At 48.0% G+C, this 16,413-nt stretch overlaps 1 protein-coding gene across 2 annotated transcripts in view; it reads left to right on the plus strand.

Moving 5' to 3' along the window:
* The window catches only part of BCO1 (beta-carotene oxygenase 1), a 48,983-nt gene that overhangs the window by 11,188 nt on the left and 21,382 nt on the right, over positions 1–16,413 (plus strand). Inside the window, exons 3-6 of one of the 2 annotated variants that reach the window (XM_011942156.1) lie at positions 7,179–7,308; positions 9,358–9,505; positions 11,874–12,021; positions 14,999–15,222. In XM_011942156.1, the coding sequence (XP_011797546.1) occupies positions 7,179–7,308; positions 9,358–9,505; positions 11,874–12,021; positions 14,999–15,222 (650 nt within the window). The remainder of the gene's footprint in view (positions 1–7,178; positions 7,309–9,357; positions 9,506–11,873; positions 12,022–14,998; positions 15,223–16,413) is intronic. The other variant, XM_011942157.1, reaches the window with a different exon arrangement.

Here is a 16,413-nt window from a genome sequence, read left to right on the forward strand (position 1 = left end):
AGACCAGCCTGGCCAACATGGTGAAACCTTATCTCTACTAAAAATATAAAACTTAGCCAGATGTGGTGGCAGGCACCTGTAATCCCAGCTGCTCGGGAGGCTGAGACGGGATAGTTGTTTGAACTCGGGAGGCAGAGGCTACTGAGTTCACGCCACTATACTCCGGCCTGGGTGACACAATGAGACTCCGTCTCAAAAAAAAAAGCACCAGTGGCTTTCCTTCCATGAGGCATGGCTTCTCCAGGCTGCCAGCTCCTCCATGGTCTCTTTCTTTCTTTTTTTTTTTTTTTTTGAGACAGAGTCTTGCTCTGTCACCCAGGCTGGAGTGCAGTGGTGCGATCTCAGCTCTCTGCAAGCTCCAACTCCCAGGTTCAAGCCATTCTCCTGCCTCAGCCTCCTGAGTAGCTGGGACTACAGGCACCCACCACCACACCCAGCTAATTTTTTTGTATTTTTAGTAGAGATGGGTTTTCACCACATTAGCCAGGATCATCTCAATCTCCTGACCTCGTGATCCGCCCACCTTGGCCTCCCAAAGTGCTGGGATTACAGGCATGAGCCACTGCACCAGGCCCCGGCTAGGTTTTTTTGTATTTTCACTAGAGACAGGGTTTCATCATGTTGGCCAGGCTGGTCTCGAACTCCTAATCTCAGGTGATTCACCAGCCTGGGCCTCCCAAAGTGCTGGGATTACAGGCGTGAGTCACCACTGCACCAGGCCGAGTCAGTTTTATTAATAATCTGGAATTAGCTGGGAAATAGGAAACCCAGGAATTACCCCCAATGATTTGCTTTCCCTCCATCTTTCTCTTAGACCTAAGCTGGCGTCTGAGGGTTCATGCCCCGTTCTGCTTGGCAAGCATCATTTTGCCAATCTCTGGCATAGGGTGGGAAGGCCCAGAGTCTGGGGAGCCTGCCTGAATTGTTGTATCTTCATCATCTAGCATGGGGCCTGGTCCAGAGGGGCACTTAGAAACTGTATATGGAGCTGAGATGGTACAGCGAGGCAGTCGTTTTTTTTGTAGACAGAGGCAATCCTTTCCCAATAAAACTCTTCAGTATTTACTACAAAGAGGGTTTGCTGGGCCCTGCCCCAAGTGTTTCATGCCCATCCACAACTCAGCCCTCCCTATCACTCCTGAGGAGGATAGCCTGGGGACTACCACAATTTTAGAGATGAGGAACTAAGTCCCAGAGAGGCCAAGTCACTTACCCAGAAGCACACAGCTAAGAGTTGGTAAAGGTCAGTTATAAACGCAATACTCTCTAACTTCAGAATCCCAGGTCCTAACCATTGTGCAATTCAGCCCTGTTCCCCCTTCCCACCAGCTCCTGCCTCCCCGTCTCTCCAGCCCAATCCTCTCAGTGCTGCCAGCTTGCCAATGGTGGTGTGGCACAGCCTGGCCTCATCTGTCCTCTCCTCTAGGACTGTCCGTGGCACCCCATGGTCTAACAGTGGGAAGATGCACCAGAAACGTCCAGTTCCATTCTAGCGGGTTCAGAAGAGAACACATGGGGAAGTTGGGGTCCCTGATATGCTGAAAACACAAAGCCAATAACTCTCAAAAGTTGGTTTGTGTGCCTCCTTTCTCAATGAAGTTTTTTTTTTTTTTTTTCCCCCGAGATGGAGTCTCACTCTGTTGCCCAGGCTGGAGTGCAGTGGCACGATCTCAGCTCACTACAACCTCTGCCTCCCAGGTTCAAGCGATTCTCATGCCTCAGCCTCCCGAGTAGCTGGGATTACAGGCATGAGCCACCTTGCCCGGCTAATTTTTGTGTTTTTAGTAGAGATAGAGTCTTGCCATGTTGGCCAGGTCGGTCTCGAACTCCTGACCTCAGGTGATCCACTCGCCTGGGCCTTCGGAAGTGCCGGGATGACAAGCGTGAACCACTGCGCCCGAGCGTTCGGTAAAGCTTTGAATCCTGAAAGCTGCACAGGGCTTGAGTGCGCCATCGTCCTAAAAGATAGAGACAGTGTTGGTGTTTGCAACACTCTTCCCAGGTGACCCCGAGCCCTCTGAGGTTTGACAGGCCCTCCACAACGGGCCTCCAGCCTGGCTGCCCAGGCCTAACCAAGACCATGTTATTAATACTCGTAATCAGAAGAACCATGGGCTAGTGAACAGCCTTGGGTAAGTTTTTTAAAGCACCCAGGTGATTCCAGTGTAGACGCGGGTTAGGTGCGTAAGACCAAACATCTAACTTAGAGAAAAGACTTTGGAGCAAGAAACAAAAAGACAGAAAATAGCTTGTGGCCTTCAGCAGAGGCCACCAGAAGTGAATGCTCTAAAAAAGAATAAACAAAGAGGGGACCAGAGGTTGTGGTTCACGCCTATAATCCCAGCACTTTGGGAGGCTGAGGTGGGAGGATCCCTTGAGCCGAGGAGTTCAAGACAAGCCTGGGTAACATAGTGAGACCTGGTCTCTACCTAAAAATCAAAAAATTGGCCAGGCATGGCGGTGCACACCTATAGTCCCAGCATCTCAGGAGACTGAGGCAGGAGGATCATTTGAGCCTTGGAGGCAGAGGCTGCAGTGAGCTGAGATCACACCATTGCACTCCATCCTGGGTGACAGAGTGAGACCTTATCTAAAAAAAATTTTAAATAAAAACATTTCAAAAATATCAAAGATGTGAACCAAAACAGCAGAGTACAGAGGGAGAAGCTGGGTAAAGGGTACAAGAACACTCCTTTCTGTGCATCTAAAATTATTTCAAAGAAAAAATTTTTATAAAGCAGGCATAGAGTGATTTCAAGTCTCCCTCATTTATGATATTTGTTAATTTTCCAATAAAATTAATGGGCAAAGTAATTGTCCCACCAGGATTGGAACATTGGAAAGTTTGCTTTTATATACACACACACGCACACACACACACGTGCGTGTGTGTGCGTGTGTGTGTGTGTGTGTATGTATATATATATCTTCCCTTCTTCCCCAAAATATCAAACTTGACCTAGTTCTAGAAGATCCCAGGCAGGAACACGTCTGTTTGTGTATGTCCCTTCAGAAGGAATGTGGCTAATTGGGCTCTCCCGAAAGCAGGCTGCTAGGGAATGCATGCAGGCTGCTTCTTTAATCTCAACCTCAAAGTCCAGGGTCAGCCTTGAGAAATTCCAGACGCACATTTTCCTGTGGTCACCAGGCACTCCATGCTCTGGGGCTGGCTGTTTATAGGAAATGGGCAGCCTGTCCACCAACCAGCCTGGGTGTTTTCTTTTTTCTTTCCTTTTCTTCTTTTCTCTTCTTTCTTCTTTCTCCTTCCTTCCTTCCTTCCTTCCTTCCTTCCTTCCTTCCTTCCTTCCTTCCTTCCAGCCCTCCCTCTTTCCTTCCCCTCCCCCTTCCCCTTCCCCTTCCCTTTCATTCCCTTCCCTTCCTTTCTTTCTCTCTCTCTGTCTTTCTTTCTTTCTTTCTTATTTTTTTTGAGATGGAGTCTCGCTCTGTCACCCAGCCTGGATTGCAGTGGTGTGATCTCAGCTCACGGCATCCTCTACCTCCCAGCCTCAATTCTCCTGCCTTAGCCTCCCAAGTGGCTGGGACTGCAGACACTAGCCACCATGCCCAGCTAATTTTTATATTTTCAGTAGAGACGGGGTTTCACCACGTTGGTCAGTCTGGTCTTGAACTCCTGACCTCAGGTGATCCACCTGCCTCGGCCTCCCAAAGTGCTGGGGTTATAGGCGTGAGCCACAGCACCCAGTCAATATTTCAAGTGAACAGAATTCAACATTTTGGGTCAAGCACCTTAGCCAATGCCTTGTGGGTGGTGACTCCCAGCAAGAGTAACCAGTGAAAGGCAGGTGGGCTCAAGGGGAAGATTAGGGTGGCCTTAAGTGGGCCTCTGTCTCCGTGCAGCATGTAGCTGAGGACCAGTGAGTATGTGTGGCCTTGCTCACCCGCAGGTGAGTCCGCCTGCCACCCGGATTTTCTTGGACAATGCAGTTTCAACAGCCTTTGTTTACCAAGTGCATGCTGTGAGTCAATGCGCAGAACACCTTACATCACCTCATCTCATTTAAAACTGCCCACCTCACCACTTGAGGTCAGGAGTTCAAGACCCTCCTGCCCAACATGGTGGAACTCCCTCTCTACTAAACGTACAAATATTAGGCAGGCATGGTAGCAGGCACCTGTAATCCCAGCTACTCAGGATACTGAGGCAGGAGAATTGCTTGAACCCAGGAGGTAGAGGTTGCAGTGAGCCAAGATCGCACTACTGCACTCCAGCCTGGGTGACGGAGCAAGATGTCGTCTCAAAAATAAAAAATAAAAATGACGGCCGGGCGCAGTGGCTCAAGCCTGTAATCCCAGCACTTTGGGAGGCCAAGACGGGCGGATCACGAGGTCAGGAGATCGAGACCATCCTGGCTAACACGGTGAAACCCCATCTCTACTAAAAATACAAAAAAAAACTAGCCGGGCGAGGTGGCGGGCGCCTGTAGTCCCAGCTACTCGGGAGGCTGAGGTAGGAGAATGGCGTGAACCTGGGAAGCGGAGCTTGCAGTGAGCTGAGATCCGGCCACTGCACTCCAGTCCGGGTGACAGAGCGAGACTCCGCCTCAAAAAAATTTTAAAAAATTAAAAAAAATTAAAAAAAATAAAATAAAAAATAAAAATGACAAAACTGCCCACCTAGAAGGGGAGGACTATGTGATTCCCAACTTCCTGTCAAGGAGACTGAGGCTCAATGAGATTAAGAGACCTGTCCAAGGTCACCCAACCTGGATGAGATGAAACGTAGAGCGGAAGCCTTGATCACTCTGTCTACTGCATCTCAATACTCTACACAGCTTTTCTTGAGCACCTACCCTGTGCACAGTGCTTTGCAAGCCTCAAATGTCACATGACTCTGCAAGGAATGTGTCACCGTCCTCATGTCACAGTGGAGAGGACAGATTCTTGACTCTGACCAAGGTCAAGTGCATGGTGGGTACATGATGAAGCCAGGATTCATACCCATGTGGAGATTGAGCCTGCTTAGCAGCAGGAATCCTGGCCGTTCTGCTCATTGTTATATTTTCGCTCCTGGCCCATCAGGGCACTTAATAAGTAATGGCAGAAAGCATGAACTCAGGGTCTGGTCAGCCGCAAAGCTCAGGCTCCTAACCGTTCCTCCGTATTTCTGCTGCCCAGGAATAAACCTCCCCCTACAGAAATATCTCAGTGAGGCTGGGCATGGTGCCTTACACTTGTAATCCCAGCACTTTGGGATGCCAAGGCGGCAGGATCACTTGAGTCCAGGAGTTCAAGACCAGCCTGGGCAATATAGCAAGATCCCATCTCTACAAAAAAACAAAAAATTAGCCAGGCATGGTAGCACGTGCCTGCAGTACCAGGCACGTGGGACTTGGGAAACTGAGGTGGAAGGCTCACTCGAGCCTGGGAGATTGAGACTGCAGTGATCTGTAATTACGCCACTGCACTTAGCCTGGTGACAGAGCAAGACCCTGTCTCACAAAGAAAGAAGAAAGAAATATCTCAGTAACAATTATTCACACAGTAACCACCCCTGGAAAGATGTCTGCGTAAAGGGTAGATGATTGTCTTGTCTCTTAGGAACACAAATAACCTCCTGAAGACTGGAGGAGGAACTAGCAGGTCTTTCATGATGTCCCTCTATTTATTTTATTGTATTTTTTTTCCTTCTTTGAGATGGAGTCTCCCTCTGTCACCCCGGCAGTAGTGCAATGGTGCAATCTTGGCTCACTACAACCACTGCCTCCAGGGTTCAAGCAATTCTCCTGTCTCAGCCTCCCAAGTAGCTGGGACTACAGGCACATGCCACCACGTCCGGCTAATTTTTTCTTTTGTTTTGTATTTTTAGTAGAGACAGGATTTCGCCATGTTGACCAGGCTGGTCTCAAACACCTGACCTCAGGTAATCCGCCCATCTCAGCCTCCCAAAGTGCTGGGATTACAGGCATGAGCCACCACACTCAGCATTTTTTTTTTAATAGATGAGGGCTTCCTACATTGCCCAGGCTGGTCTCGAACACCTAGCCTCACCTTATGTGCCAGGACAACAGGCCTGAGCCACCGTGCCTCCCCTCAATTTTCTTATAATTAGTGTTACTATTTTTGTCATTGTGTCCATCCAAGTGCACAGGTGGGAGTCATTGCCACTGGAATGTACATTCAAATCCTTTGGCAATGGACATGGAAACACAACCCCAAGAACAAAACAAATTGAAACTCTTTAAAGTCAAGATAGCGGTTACCCTGCAGAGGGAAGAGGTTAGTGACCAGGTGGATATATGAGGCTAGCGTTCAGGGGCCTGCTGTGGTCCTGTTTCTTTTCTTGAGGCAGGGTCTTGCCTTGTTGCCCAGGCTGAAGTACAGTGGTGCAATCTTGGCTTACTGTAGCCTTTTTTTTTTTTTTTTTTTGAGATGGAGTCTCGCTCTGTTGCCCAGGCTGGAGTGCAGTGGCCGGATCTCAGCTCACTGCAAGCTCCGCCTCCCGGGTTCACGCCATTCTCCTGCCTCAGCCTCCCAAGTAGCTGGGACTACAGGCGCCCGCCACCTCGCCTGGCTAGTTTTTTGTATTTTTAGTAGAGACGGGGTTTCACCGTGTTAGCCAGGATGGTCTCGATCTCCTGACCTCGTGATCCGCCCGTCTCGGCCTCCCAAAGTGCTGGGATTACAGGCTTGAGCCACCGCGCCCGGCCAAATGTACACATTCTAAATTAGTTTCAAAATTCCAGGCCGGGCACGGTGGCTCATGCTTGTAATCTCAGCACTTTGGGAGGCTGAGGTGGGCGGATCACCTGAGGTCACGAGTTTGAGACTAACCTGGCCAACATGGTGAAACCCCCATCTCTACTAAAAATACAAAATACAAAAATTTGCTGGGTGTGTTGGCACGTGCCTATAATCCCAACTACTTGGGAGGCTGAGTCAGGAGAATCACTTGAACCCGGGAGGCGGAGGTTGCAGTGGGCCGAGATTGCACTATTGTACTCCAGCCTGGACAACAAGAGCAAAACTCAAATAATAACAATAATAATTAAATTTTAAAAAATTATATTTCAAATGCTAATTGTATCAGCCCTGTGTACTAAGTGAGCTTGTCCTGGTGAAATAACCACCTCCTTCCCCCAATAAAACCCCTAACTGACACTGATGTCAAAGCCCGGTAAAGCTGTCAGCCTGAGAGTATGCTGGTTCTTCTCTTGCAGGTGAAATCTATTACAGGAGCAAATACCTGAGAAGCGATACCTACAATGCCAATATTGAGGCAAACAGGATTGTGGTGTCTGAGTTTGGAACAATGGCCTATCCGGACCCCTGCAAAAACATATTTTCCAAGTAACTGCGTGTTTTAAATCTGAGCAAATTTCATGCCTTTTGCTCTCCTTGATGGCTGAAATAACCAGCATTTGCTCCTCTAACAGTTCTCGTTAGGGTGTACGAAAACTCCACGTGACTGCCCTTTAACCAGAGGTGCTACACAGTTGTTGGCCACTGACTGCCAGAGAGGCTAAGAGCATTTGACAGATTATTAGAAGCCCTCCCACATGGCTGGTGGGAAAGGAATTTGGAATCATCTGTCAATTACAAAGGCACCTTCCCTTCAGCCTAGAGATCTACTGCTTGCATACAAAATGACACATGCAGCAGGTATTTGTCATTTAGGGCTGCATCATTTGTTATAACAAGTAGCTGAAAACAACCCAATGTTCATTAAAAGAGGAGTGGTTAAATCCGTAACAGTAAAACTGTACAAGAAAATGCCATGTAGAAGTAAAAAGGAATGGGAATGTTCTCTTTGTGCTCTGCAGAAACATTTCCAAGATAGACTAAGTGGAAAAAAAAAAAAAAAAAAAAAAGGAAGGTGTAGAAAGGGCATGTTATAAGATGTACTTTGTGTGAAAAAGCAGGAAGAAAGCTAGATTAAATTTTGCTTGTACATGCATAAAGAAACTACAGAAGGATGCGTAGGGGACGTGGGGCAGATGCATGATGAGGAGAGGGAGAGATTTTTTGTTGTATATATTTTATTTCATTTCATTTTATTCATTTATTTATTTATTTAAGACGGAGTTTCACTCTTGTTGTCCAAGCTGGAGTGCAATGGTGCAATCTCAGTTCACCGTCACCTCCGCCCCCACCAGGTTCAAGCGATTCTCCTGCCTCAGCCTTCCAAATAGCTGGGATTATAGGCACCCACCACCACGCCCGGCTAATTTTTGTATTTTCAGTAGAGATGGGGTTTCACCATGTTGATCAGGCTGCTCTTGAACTCCTGATCTTAGGTGATCCACCCACCTTGGCCTCCCAAAGTGCTGGGATTACAGGCATGAGCCACTGCACCTGGCCACTGCATACATTTTAAATAATCTGGGTTAGGATCCATAAGAATGTGTTACATATTTGACAATTAAATTATTGGCCAGGGAATGAGGCCATCAGTATCTTCTTTCTGAAACTCTCTAGACATAGAAGAGTTACAAAAGAGTTGAAGGGTAGACTGGCCCAGAGATGGAAGATTGCTTCTGCTTCTTAGAGAACTGAAGCCATCTCTCCCATTCCAGTATCCAGCTCTAGAGCTGGCTCAGAGCAAGCACTGAATTCACATTTGCAAATAGGAGGTGTGGGGCAGGAGCCAGTGGGAAAGGAGGAGGAAGGAGCAAACGAATTTAAAACAACCATACTTACCTGGTAGGGGAGATACCACAATCACTAATTTAAAACCAGGACCCTGGAGGTCATAGAACCAATCCTCCTTGTTGTTCCAGTATTTGCCAGTAGGAGGAGCACTCCCCAGTAAACCGATCCAGGATTTGCCAGTTTCACCACCGATAAACCCCTCCTCTGGTTTTTCTTTCTTCTTGCTTTGAGTGTACCTTCTGAGCAAATGGGTTATGTGTTCTTAACTCATAATCAGTTTGTTTCCCTTTTTAAATTAAAAACTAATTTCCTGGATAAATTCGAGATAACCAGTGTGGACTCACGTTCCTGGCAAAGCCGATATCAGCTGTCTTGTTAGGCTTTTGGAGCCGTTATGGGTTCATGTATGATTTCCGTAGAGCTTCTTGACATACTTTGGAACAGTATGTCTTGCTGGCTCTGATGTCGGAGACCTTTGGGTTTCAGGGAGCCCAAGAGGGATCAGCGGGTGACCATGGCATTCTGGCTGACTCACTTCTTAGCTGACTCAGCCTGGGGGTATCTTTGGGGAACTTGATATCTGAGTTCTTAGGATTCCTCAAGTGACCCATTGGGACCCAGTTGCTTTTTCTTTCTTAGTTGAAGTAAAGCATTTTTACGTTTTAGGAAAACGAAAGCCATCAAGGACAGACTTCTCTGGCTGGGTGGACACAGCCACTGACTCTGTTGATTTGCTTTTCTCCCCAGAGCTTTCACCTACTTGTCTCACACCATCCCCGATTTCACAGACAACTGCCTGATCAACATCATGAAGTGCGGAGAAGACTTCTATGCGACCTCAGAGACCAATTACATCAGGAAAATCAACCCACAGACTCTAGAAACCCTGGAGAAGGTATCAACACATAAGTAACCCAGCATCACTTCCTGACTCAAGAAAGGGAGGGTTGGGAACAGCCGGGGTGAGGTTGCTCAGCCTGCAAGGAGCTCACCAGAGGGGGTCCCTCCTCTAACACCGTTGGATCCTGTGCCCTAGCACCACACTTAGTGCTAGATGCTAGGCAGGGACTGTGTTGTTTTTATCTTTGTGTCTGTTTCAGTTTCCCGGGGCTGCTGTAACCAAGTCCTACAAAAAAGTTTGCTTTAAACAACAGAGATTGCTTGGGAATGGTGACCTACGCCTGTAATCCCAGCACTTTGGGAGGCCAAAATGGGCGGAATACCTGAGGTCAGGAGTTCAAGACCAGCCTGGCCAACATGGTGAAACTCCGTCTCTACCAAAAATACAAAAATTAGCCAGGCGTGGTGGCATGTGCCTGTAATCCCAGCTACGCTGAGGCTGAGGCAGGAGAATCGCTTGAACTCAGGAAGTGGAGGTTGCAGTGAGCCCAGATTGCACCACTGCACTCCAGCCTGCATGACAGAGTGAGACTCTGTCTCAAAACAAAAACAAAAGCAAACAAACAACAACCACCAAAAAAACCAGAAATTTGCTGTGCCACAATTCTGAAGGCTAAAAGTCTGAAACCAAGATGTCAGCAGGGCCATGCTCTCTCTGAAGGCTGTAGAGGAGGATTCTCCCTGGCCCCTTCCTCGTTTCTAGTGGTTGCCAGCAACCCCTGGTGTTCCTCATCTTGTAGATGCATCCCTCCAGCCTCTGCCTCAGTCTTCACTCTGCCTCTCCTTATAGGTCTATGTGTCCAAATGTTCTGCCTTTTCCTTTTTTTTTTTTTTTTTTTGAGACAGTGTCTCGCTCTGTCACCCAGGCTGGAGTACACTGGCGCAATCTCAGCTCACTGCACCCTCCTTCTCCCGGGTTCAAGTGATTCTCCTGCCTCAGCCTCCTGAGTAGCTGGGACTACAGGCACCCACCACCACACGCAGCTAATTTTTTGGATTTTTGGTAGACACGGGGTTTCACCGTGTTAGCCAGGATGGTCTTGATCTCCTTACCTCATGATCAGCCCGCCTTGGCCTCCCAAAGTGCTGGGATTACAGGTGTGAGCCACCATGCCCAACCATGTTCTGCCTTTTACAGAGACACAAGTCATTGCTTTAGGGCCTACCCCACTGCAGTATGACTTCATCTTAACTTAATGACATCTGTAAAGACCTTATTTCCAAGTAAGGTCACATTCGCAGATACCTGGGGTGAGGACTTCAACCTGTCTTTTTGCAAGACACAATTCAACCCATAACTGTGTTCATAATTCTTGGTACTGAGGGAGTTCAGTGAGAATTTGAATGAACGACTCTGTTGAAACACCTGCAATTCTCAGCGAAATCCTACCTTCTATTGACCTGAAGAGGGAGGCATTAGGCAAAAAGCTAGGGCACAAAAATAAGTGCCCAAGCACATACGTTTCCTGGGAAGAATCAAGTCAACATTTTCGTGAAAATCAATAGACCCACTTTCAATTTTCTCCAACTGGCTGTTCAAAAGTCCGATGTCTCCGCAATACGTTTTAACGATCTGTTAAAGAGATGAGGCTTTTCTTAGCTGTGAAATCATGTCCAGCTGCTTTTAAGCTAGATGGCATCAGTCCAACTGATGACACTTTCCACAAGGCTACAGAGAGGAAATGCTGGAAGAGAATGGAGTTATCTGACTCTGGGCTGGAGGTTGTGTTTTTCTAGGGAAGGAAGGGCAGACGGTGGTGCAGCCACTCCATCATTCTGCAGCTGTGGATTGCAGAGTGAGGGTGATTATTCAGCTCGTTCATCGAGCTTCACTTTAACCAAGTGTTTTTGTAACCTTTCCATTCCCAGAATAATCCTCTAAGAGAGGCCTGGAGATTTATGCTTCTATGCAATGCAAAACGGCAGAATTTAAGCCAGAATGACAGAGCTGTGGCCAAGATTAGCTCGAAGGCTACCTCTCTGCCCAGGTCATTGCTCAGATCTTTCTGCAGTGAGGAATCTTATTTCCATGTTGAGGATTCCAGCAAGGTCAAGCAGCAGGATTGGAATGATAGCCCCAGAAGCATACCAGCTCCCTAACTCCCCTGCAACCTGTTAGCTGTCTGAGCCCCTCAAATCCCCATGTGAGTCGTATCAGGTCACGAGAGTGAAAGTCTTTAAAAGCAAATTCTGTATCGTTTTCAGATGTGCAAAAATATCCCTCATCTCTCTGAAGCTAGAATCAGTCACGTTTTCACAGGATTTCAACCTTTCTCCTTTGAAAAACCAGTTGGTGTCATATCTTGCAGATTGATGATCATAAATACTTAAAAAAAAAAAACTGGAGGTGTCATATCTTGCAGGTTGATTATCGTAAATACGTGGCGGTAAATCTGGCAACGTCACATCCCCATTATGATGAGGCTGGAAATGTTCTCAACATGGGCACATCCATTGTGGAAAAGGGGAAGACAAAATATGTGATTTTTAAGATCCCTGCCACAGTACCAGGTAGGCCACTCTGGGGAATCGAATAAAACACAAACAGCCAAGGGTGGCTCCTTCTGAAGAGTTCCATTTTTCGTTGATGACACAAGACTCAGTGTGGTACTTTCTCCCATGGATTATTCAGATGACCATGATCTCAGTACTTTCCTTTAGAAGAAAAGAGGAGTTGCTGGGATTCCTCTTGGAAGAAAGAAATCCCTTTACTATTCTCATTTCCTTTTATTTAGGCTCCAGGTTATTATTTTATTAGTTTATCCACCCATCTACCATCCATCCATTCATCCATCGTCTACTTACTATCTAATCATTCATTCATCTACCATCCATCCATTCATGCATCTACTCACCATCCATCTATCCATCATTCATTCATCTACTCACTATCCATCCACCCATCTACCCACCATTCATCCACCTATCCATCACCCATCCACCATCCATCCACCCCACCCATCCACCACTTATCTAGCCAGCCACCCACCATCCATCCACCTATCTACCACCCGTCCATCCATCCACTCACCATCCATCCACCATCCCTCTACCCACCCAACTGCCCACCCATCATAAATCCATTTATCCATCTACCCATTCTCCCATCCATCCCCCATCTACTTACCCACCATCCATCCATCGAGCTACCCACCTACCCACCCTTCCATCCATCATCTATCCATCCACCCACCTATTCACCATCCATCCATTCATCCATCCACCCACACACCATCTACCCATCCATCCATCCACCCACTATCTATCCACCATCCATTTACCCACCCATTCACCCACCCACCATGAATCCATTCATCCATCTACCCATTCTCCCATCCATCGACCCATCCACTTACCCACCATCCATTCATTTAGCCACCCACCTGCCTATCCATCCATCATTCATCCATCTACCCACCATCTATACACCCACCATCCATCCATCTATCCATCCACCATCCATCCATCCACCCACCCAACATCCATCTACCATCTGCATCTACCCATCTATTCACTCACCATCCTTCCATCCACCATCTATCCATCCACCCACCATCCATCCATCTATCTATTATCCACCCATTCATGCACCCACCTACCCACTTATCGATTCATCCATCCATCCATTCAGTTTTTCAGTCTCCTGATAAACCTTTCTATGGTAAGGTTATGCTACCTACTTTCATTCCCAGCCCCTGCAGCCAGGGTTCCAGGGCTGTTGAGGGAGCTCAGCCCTGCTGGGATCCACTCCAGATCCTTGTCCTATTCTCCAGGCCTTCTGGACCTCTTCCATGTGGGGCTGGGACCTTGGAGCAAAGCCCAGACTGACTGTGATTGCATGATCCTGAGGGGGAGGAGGCGGAGGTTCTTAGCCCATGTTTGTCCAGGACCCTCCTGGGAACCACACCCAGGGGACTTAGGCCTGTGAAGACAGCTGACAGGACTCAGGAGACAGTGCAGAACTACAACAGTGCTTCCTCTGACCTTCTAGTTTAGGAAAAACTAGTTTCTGCCTGTGATCCTTGCTGCTCCCCCATCCCCCATAGTCTTGTAGAGCCCCCTGAGCAACTTACCAGGCTCTGCCTGGAGAGGTGAGCCTCCGAGGTCAAAAGGTACATGGAGTGTATTTGTTAAATAGAACTCTCATTAATTAAGCCAGTAAAGGGATACAGGGGTCAAGCTCAGAATCCTAGAATGCCATACCTGGGGATTGTCTAGGCATTTGCATTTGCCACCTCGTATTACAGAGAAAGACTGTGAGGCTCAGGGGATCAGGTGACACACCCCAGTCACATAGCTCCCAGGAGCCACTGACATCCTGCAAGCAGAGATCCTCTGAGCACCTGCTCCATGCTGGCGGTGGCGCTGGGACTCATGCCGCAACCCGTTCCTCCCAGGCCACAGTGCTTTTTGTTTCAGTTTGCACTGTGTTCCATTCGTTTTATAAAGAAAATAACTATCCCACAACCCCACAGCATCCCTCCCACCAGCCAGCTGTTTACAGGGTGCACAGGTGGCCACAAGAGAGGTGGGGAAGTTTGCAGATAACTCATTATAAGCCAGCCGCAGGCCTGGGTGGGGAGGACTTTTGACCAGCGAGTGACTCATGCTTGCAGAGGAATAAGAAAACTGAACATGTATTGAGCACCTTCCGTGTTTGGGTGCAGGGTGAGGCACATGGATGACTGCTTTATTTTATTCTGTTCTCTACCTTCACTCTATCTCTATGAGAGTCATAATCCCTGATAAAAGAGGAGGAAGGCGAAGGGAGCTGTGTTTTCTTGGCTTAACCCTGTGACTCTGACCATAATGATAGCCCATTCCACTAAGCCTAAGTTTCTCATCTATAAAATGGCCATCCCACAGCCTAGCTTGACTATCTACATTTATATAAAACCCCTAATCATGGCTGGGTGCAGCAGCTCACACATGTAATCCCAGCACTAATCCCCAAGGCGGGCAGATCACCTGAGGTCAGGAGTTCCAGACCAGCCTGGCCAACATGGCGAAACCCTGTCTCTACTAAAAATGCAAAAATTAGCCAAGCGTGGTGGCGTGAGCCTGCAGTACCAGCTATTCGGGAGGCTGAGACAGGAGAATCACTTGAATCTGGGAGGCAGAGATTGAATTGACCTGAGATTGTGCCACTGCACTCCAGTCTGGGCAACAGAGGGAGACTCTATCTAAAACAAACAAACAGGTGGAGGCAGGATTTAGCCCCCAAGCTATAGTTGAAGACCCCTGACCTAGAGGGCTCCCTCTTGGTTCGGTGGTTTTCAGATTGTATATGGGGTGGGTGCTGAGTGGAAGGTCTCAGCCTTGTCCTCTGCAGCAGCTGCAGCAACAACCTCACTATCTGTCTGCGTGTTGCTGTTTAATGTAAAGGTTCTTTTCAGCAATCAAGTCAGTTTGTAGGTGATGGTTGTGTGGTCTTAGGGGGCCAGCCATATCCTGCACAATTCCTGAGGCTTGCTTTTTGTCTTGCTAGAGGGCAAGAAGCAAGGGAAGAGTCCCTGGAAGCATACGGAGGTGTTCTGCTCCATCCCGTCCCGCTCCCTGCTCTCCCCAAGCTACTACCACAGCTTTGGAGTCACCGAGAACTATGTCATCTTCCTTGAGCAGCCTTTCAGGTTGGATATTCTCAAGATGGCAACCGCATACATCCGGAAAATGAGCTGGGCCTCCTGCCTGGCTTTCCACAGGGAGGAGAAGGTGAGGTCTGGCTGGACTGTAGCCCAGTGGGTGCTGGCTGCCCGTGGAGGGAGGCCAGTCTGCAGGAGGGTGAAGGTTAAGGGAAGGAAGTGGCATGGAAAAGGGAGGAGGCTACCAGAGGCGTCTACCCACCTTCCAGCGAGTTCTGAAGCTGGATGGTCCTTCAGAATGACTCCCAGGCCTTTGTACCCCCACGGTGATGAGTCATTGATGCGGCTGTCCAGGCAAGGGAGTGCCACCTTGGGGAAACGTGGAAGCCGTGGCAGTCCCCCTATGCCCAGCAGTAAAAGGAGTGAGTCCTCAGTCCTGATGGAGAACTGGGCTCCTCCCAGCCTCCGCCCCGCTGTAGCGTTAGGGCGGTAGCTGCCAGAGGTTTAGACATTGTAATGACAATATGTTCCACCAGACGGTTCAATAGAAACCTCTCCTTCCATTCAGGTACACCTGAGTGCTCAAAGTGTGTATGCATGTATTGCATGCTTGTATATGCACGTATGCATGTATATGTGTACATATACATGTGCATGTGTGTGCATATGTGTATGAATATATGTATATATGCATGTATGTATGTATTACCAGTATTTATTTATTTGTTGGGTTATTTTTTTGGGGGGGGGGTTGTTGTTTTTGAGACAGAGTCTTGCTCTGTCACCTAAGCTGGAGTGCAGTGGTATGATCACAGCTCACTGCAGCCTCAACCTCCCAGGCTCAAGCAATCCTCCCACCTCAGCCCCCCAAGTAGCTAGAACCAGAGGCACATGTCTCTATGCCTGGCTAATTTTTTGTTGATTTGTAGAGACTGGGGTCTTGCTATGTTGCCCAGGTTAGCCTCAAACTCTGGGCTCAAGTGATCCTTCTCCCTTCCCCTCCCAAAGTGCTGGGATTACATGTGTGAGCCATTGCACCTGGCCTTTTTTTTTTTTTTTTTTTGCTGTTGTCACTTCACTTTTGTGAAATATCCAGTAGTTCTCAGTGTTACCTATTCAAAGAATATACAAGTATAGAAAGCCATGTATAAAATCCTCCCCAACTCACTTCCCCCTACCCCGCCTCCCGTCCACCCCCATGTCTGAAGGGGATCCACCACTACCCACTGGCGCAGTGTTACTCCACCTTCTCTGCCTTCACGTGCACTTTTAGTTTTTCTTTTCTTTTTTCTTTTTTTTTTTTTTTTGAGGTAGAGTCTCA

This window comes from Colobus angolensis, unplaced genomic scaffold (assembly GCF_000951035.1).
Source record: "Colobus angolensis palliatus isolate OR3802 unplaced genomic scaffold, Cang.pa_1.0 Scaffold207, whole genome shotgun sequence".
NCBI classification, from domain to species: Eukaryota; Metazoa; Chordata; class Mammalia; order Primates; family Cercopithecidae; genus Colobus; species Colobus angolensis.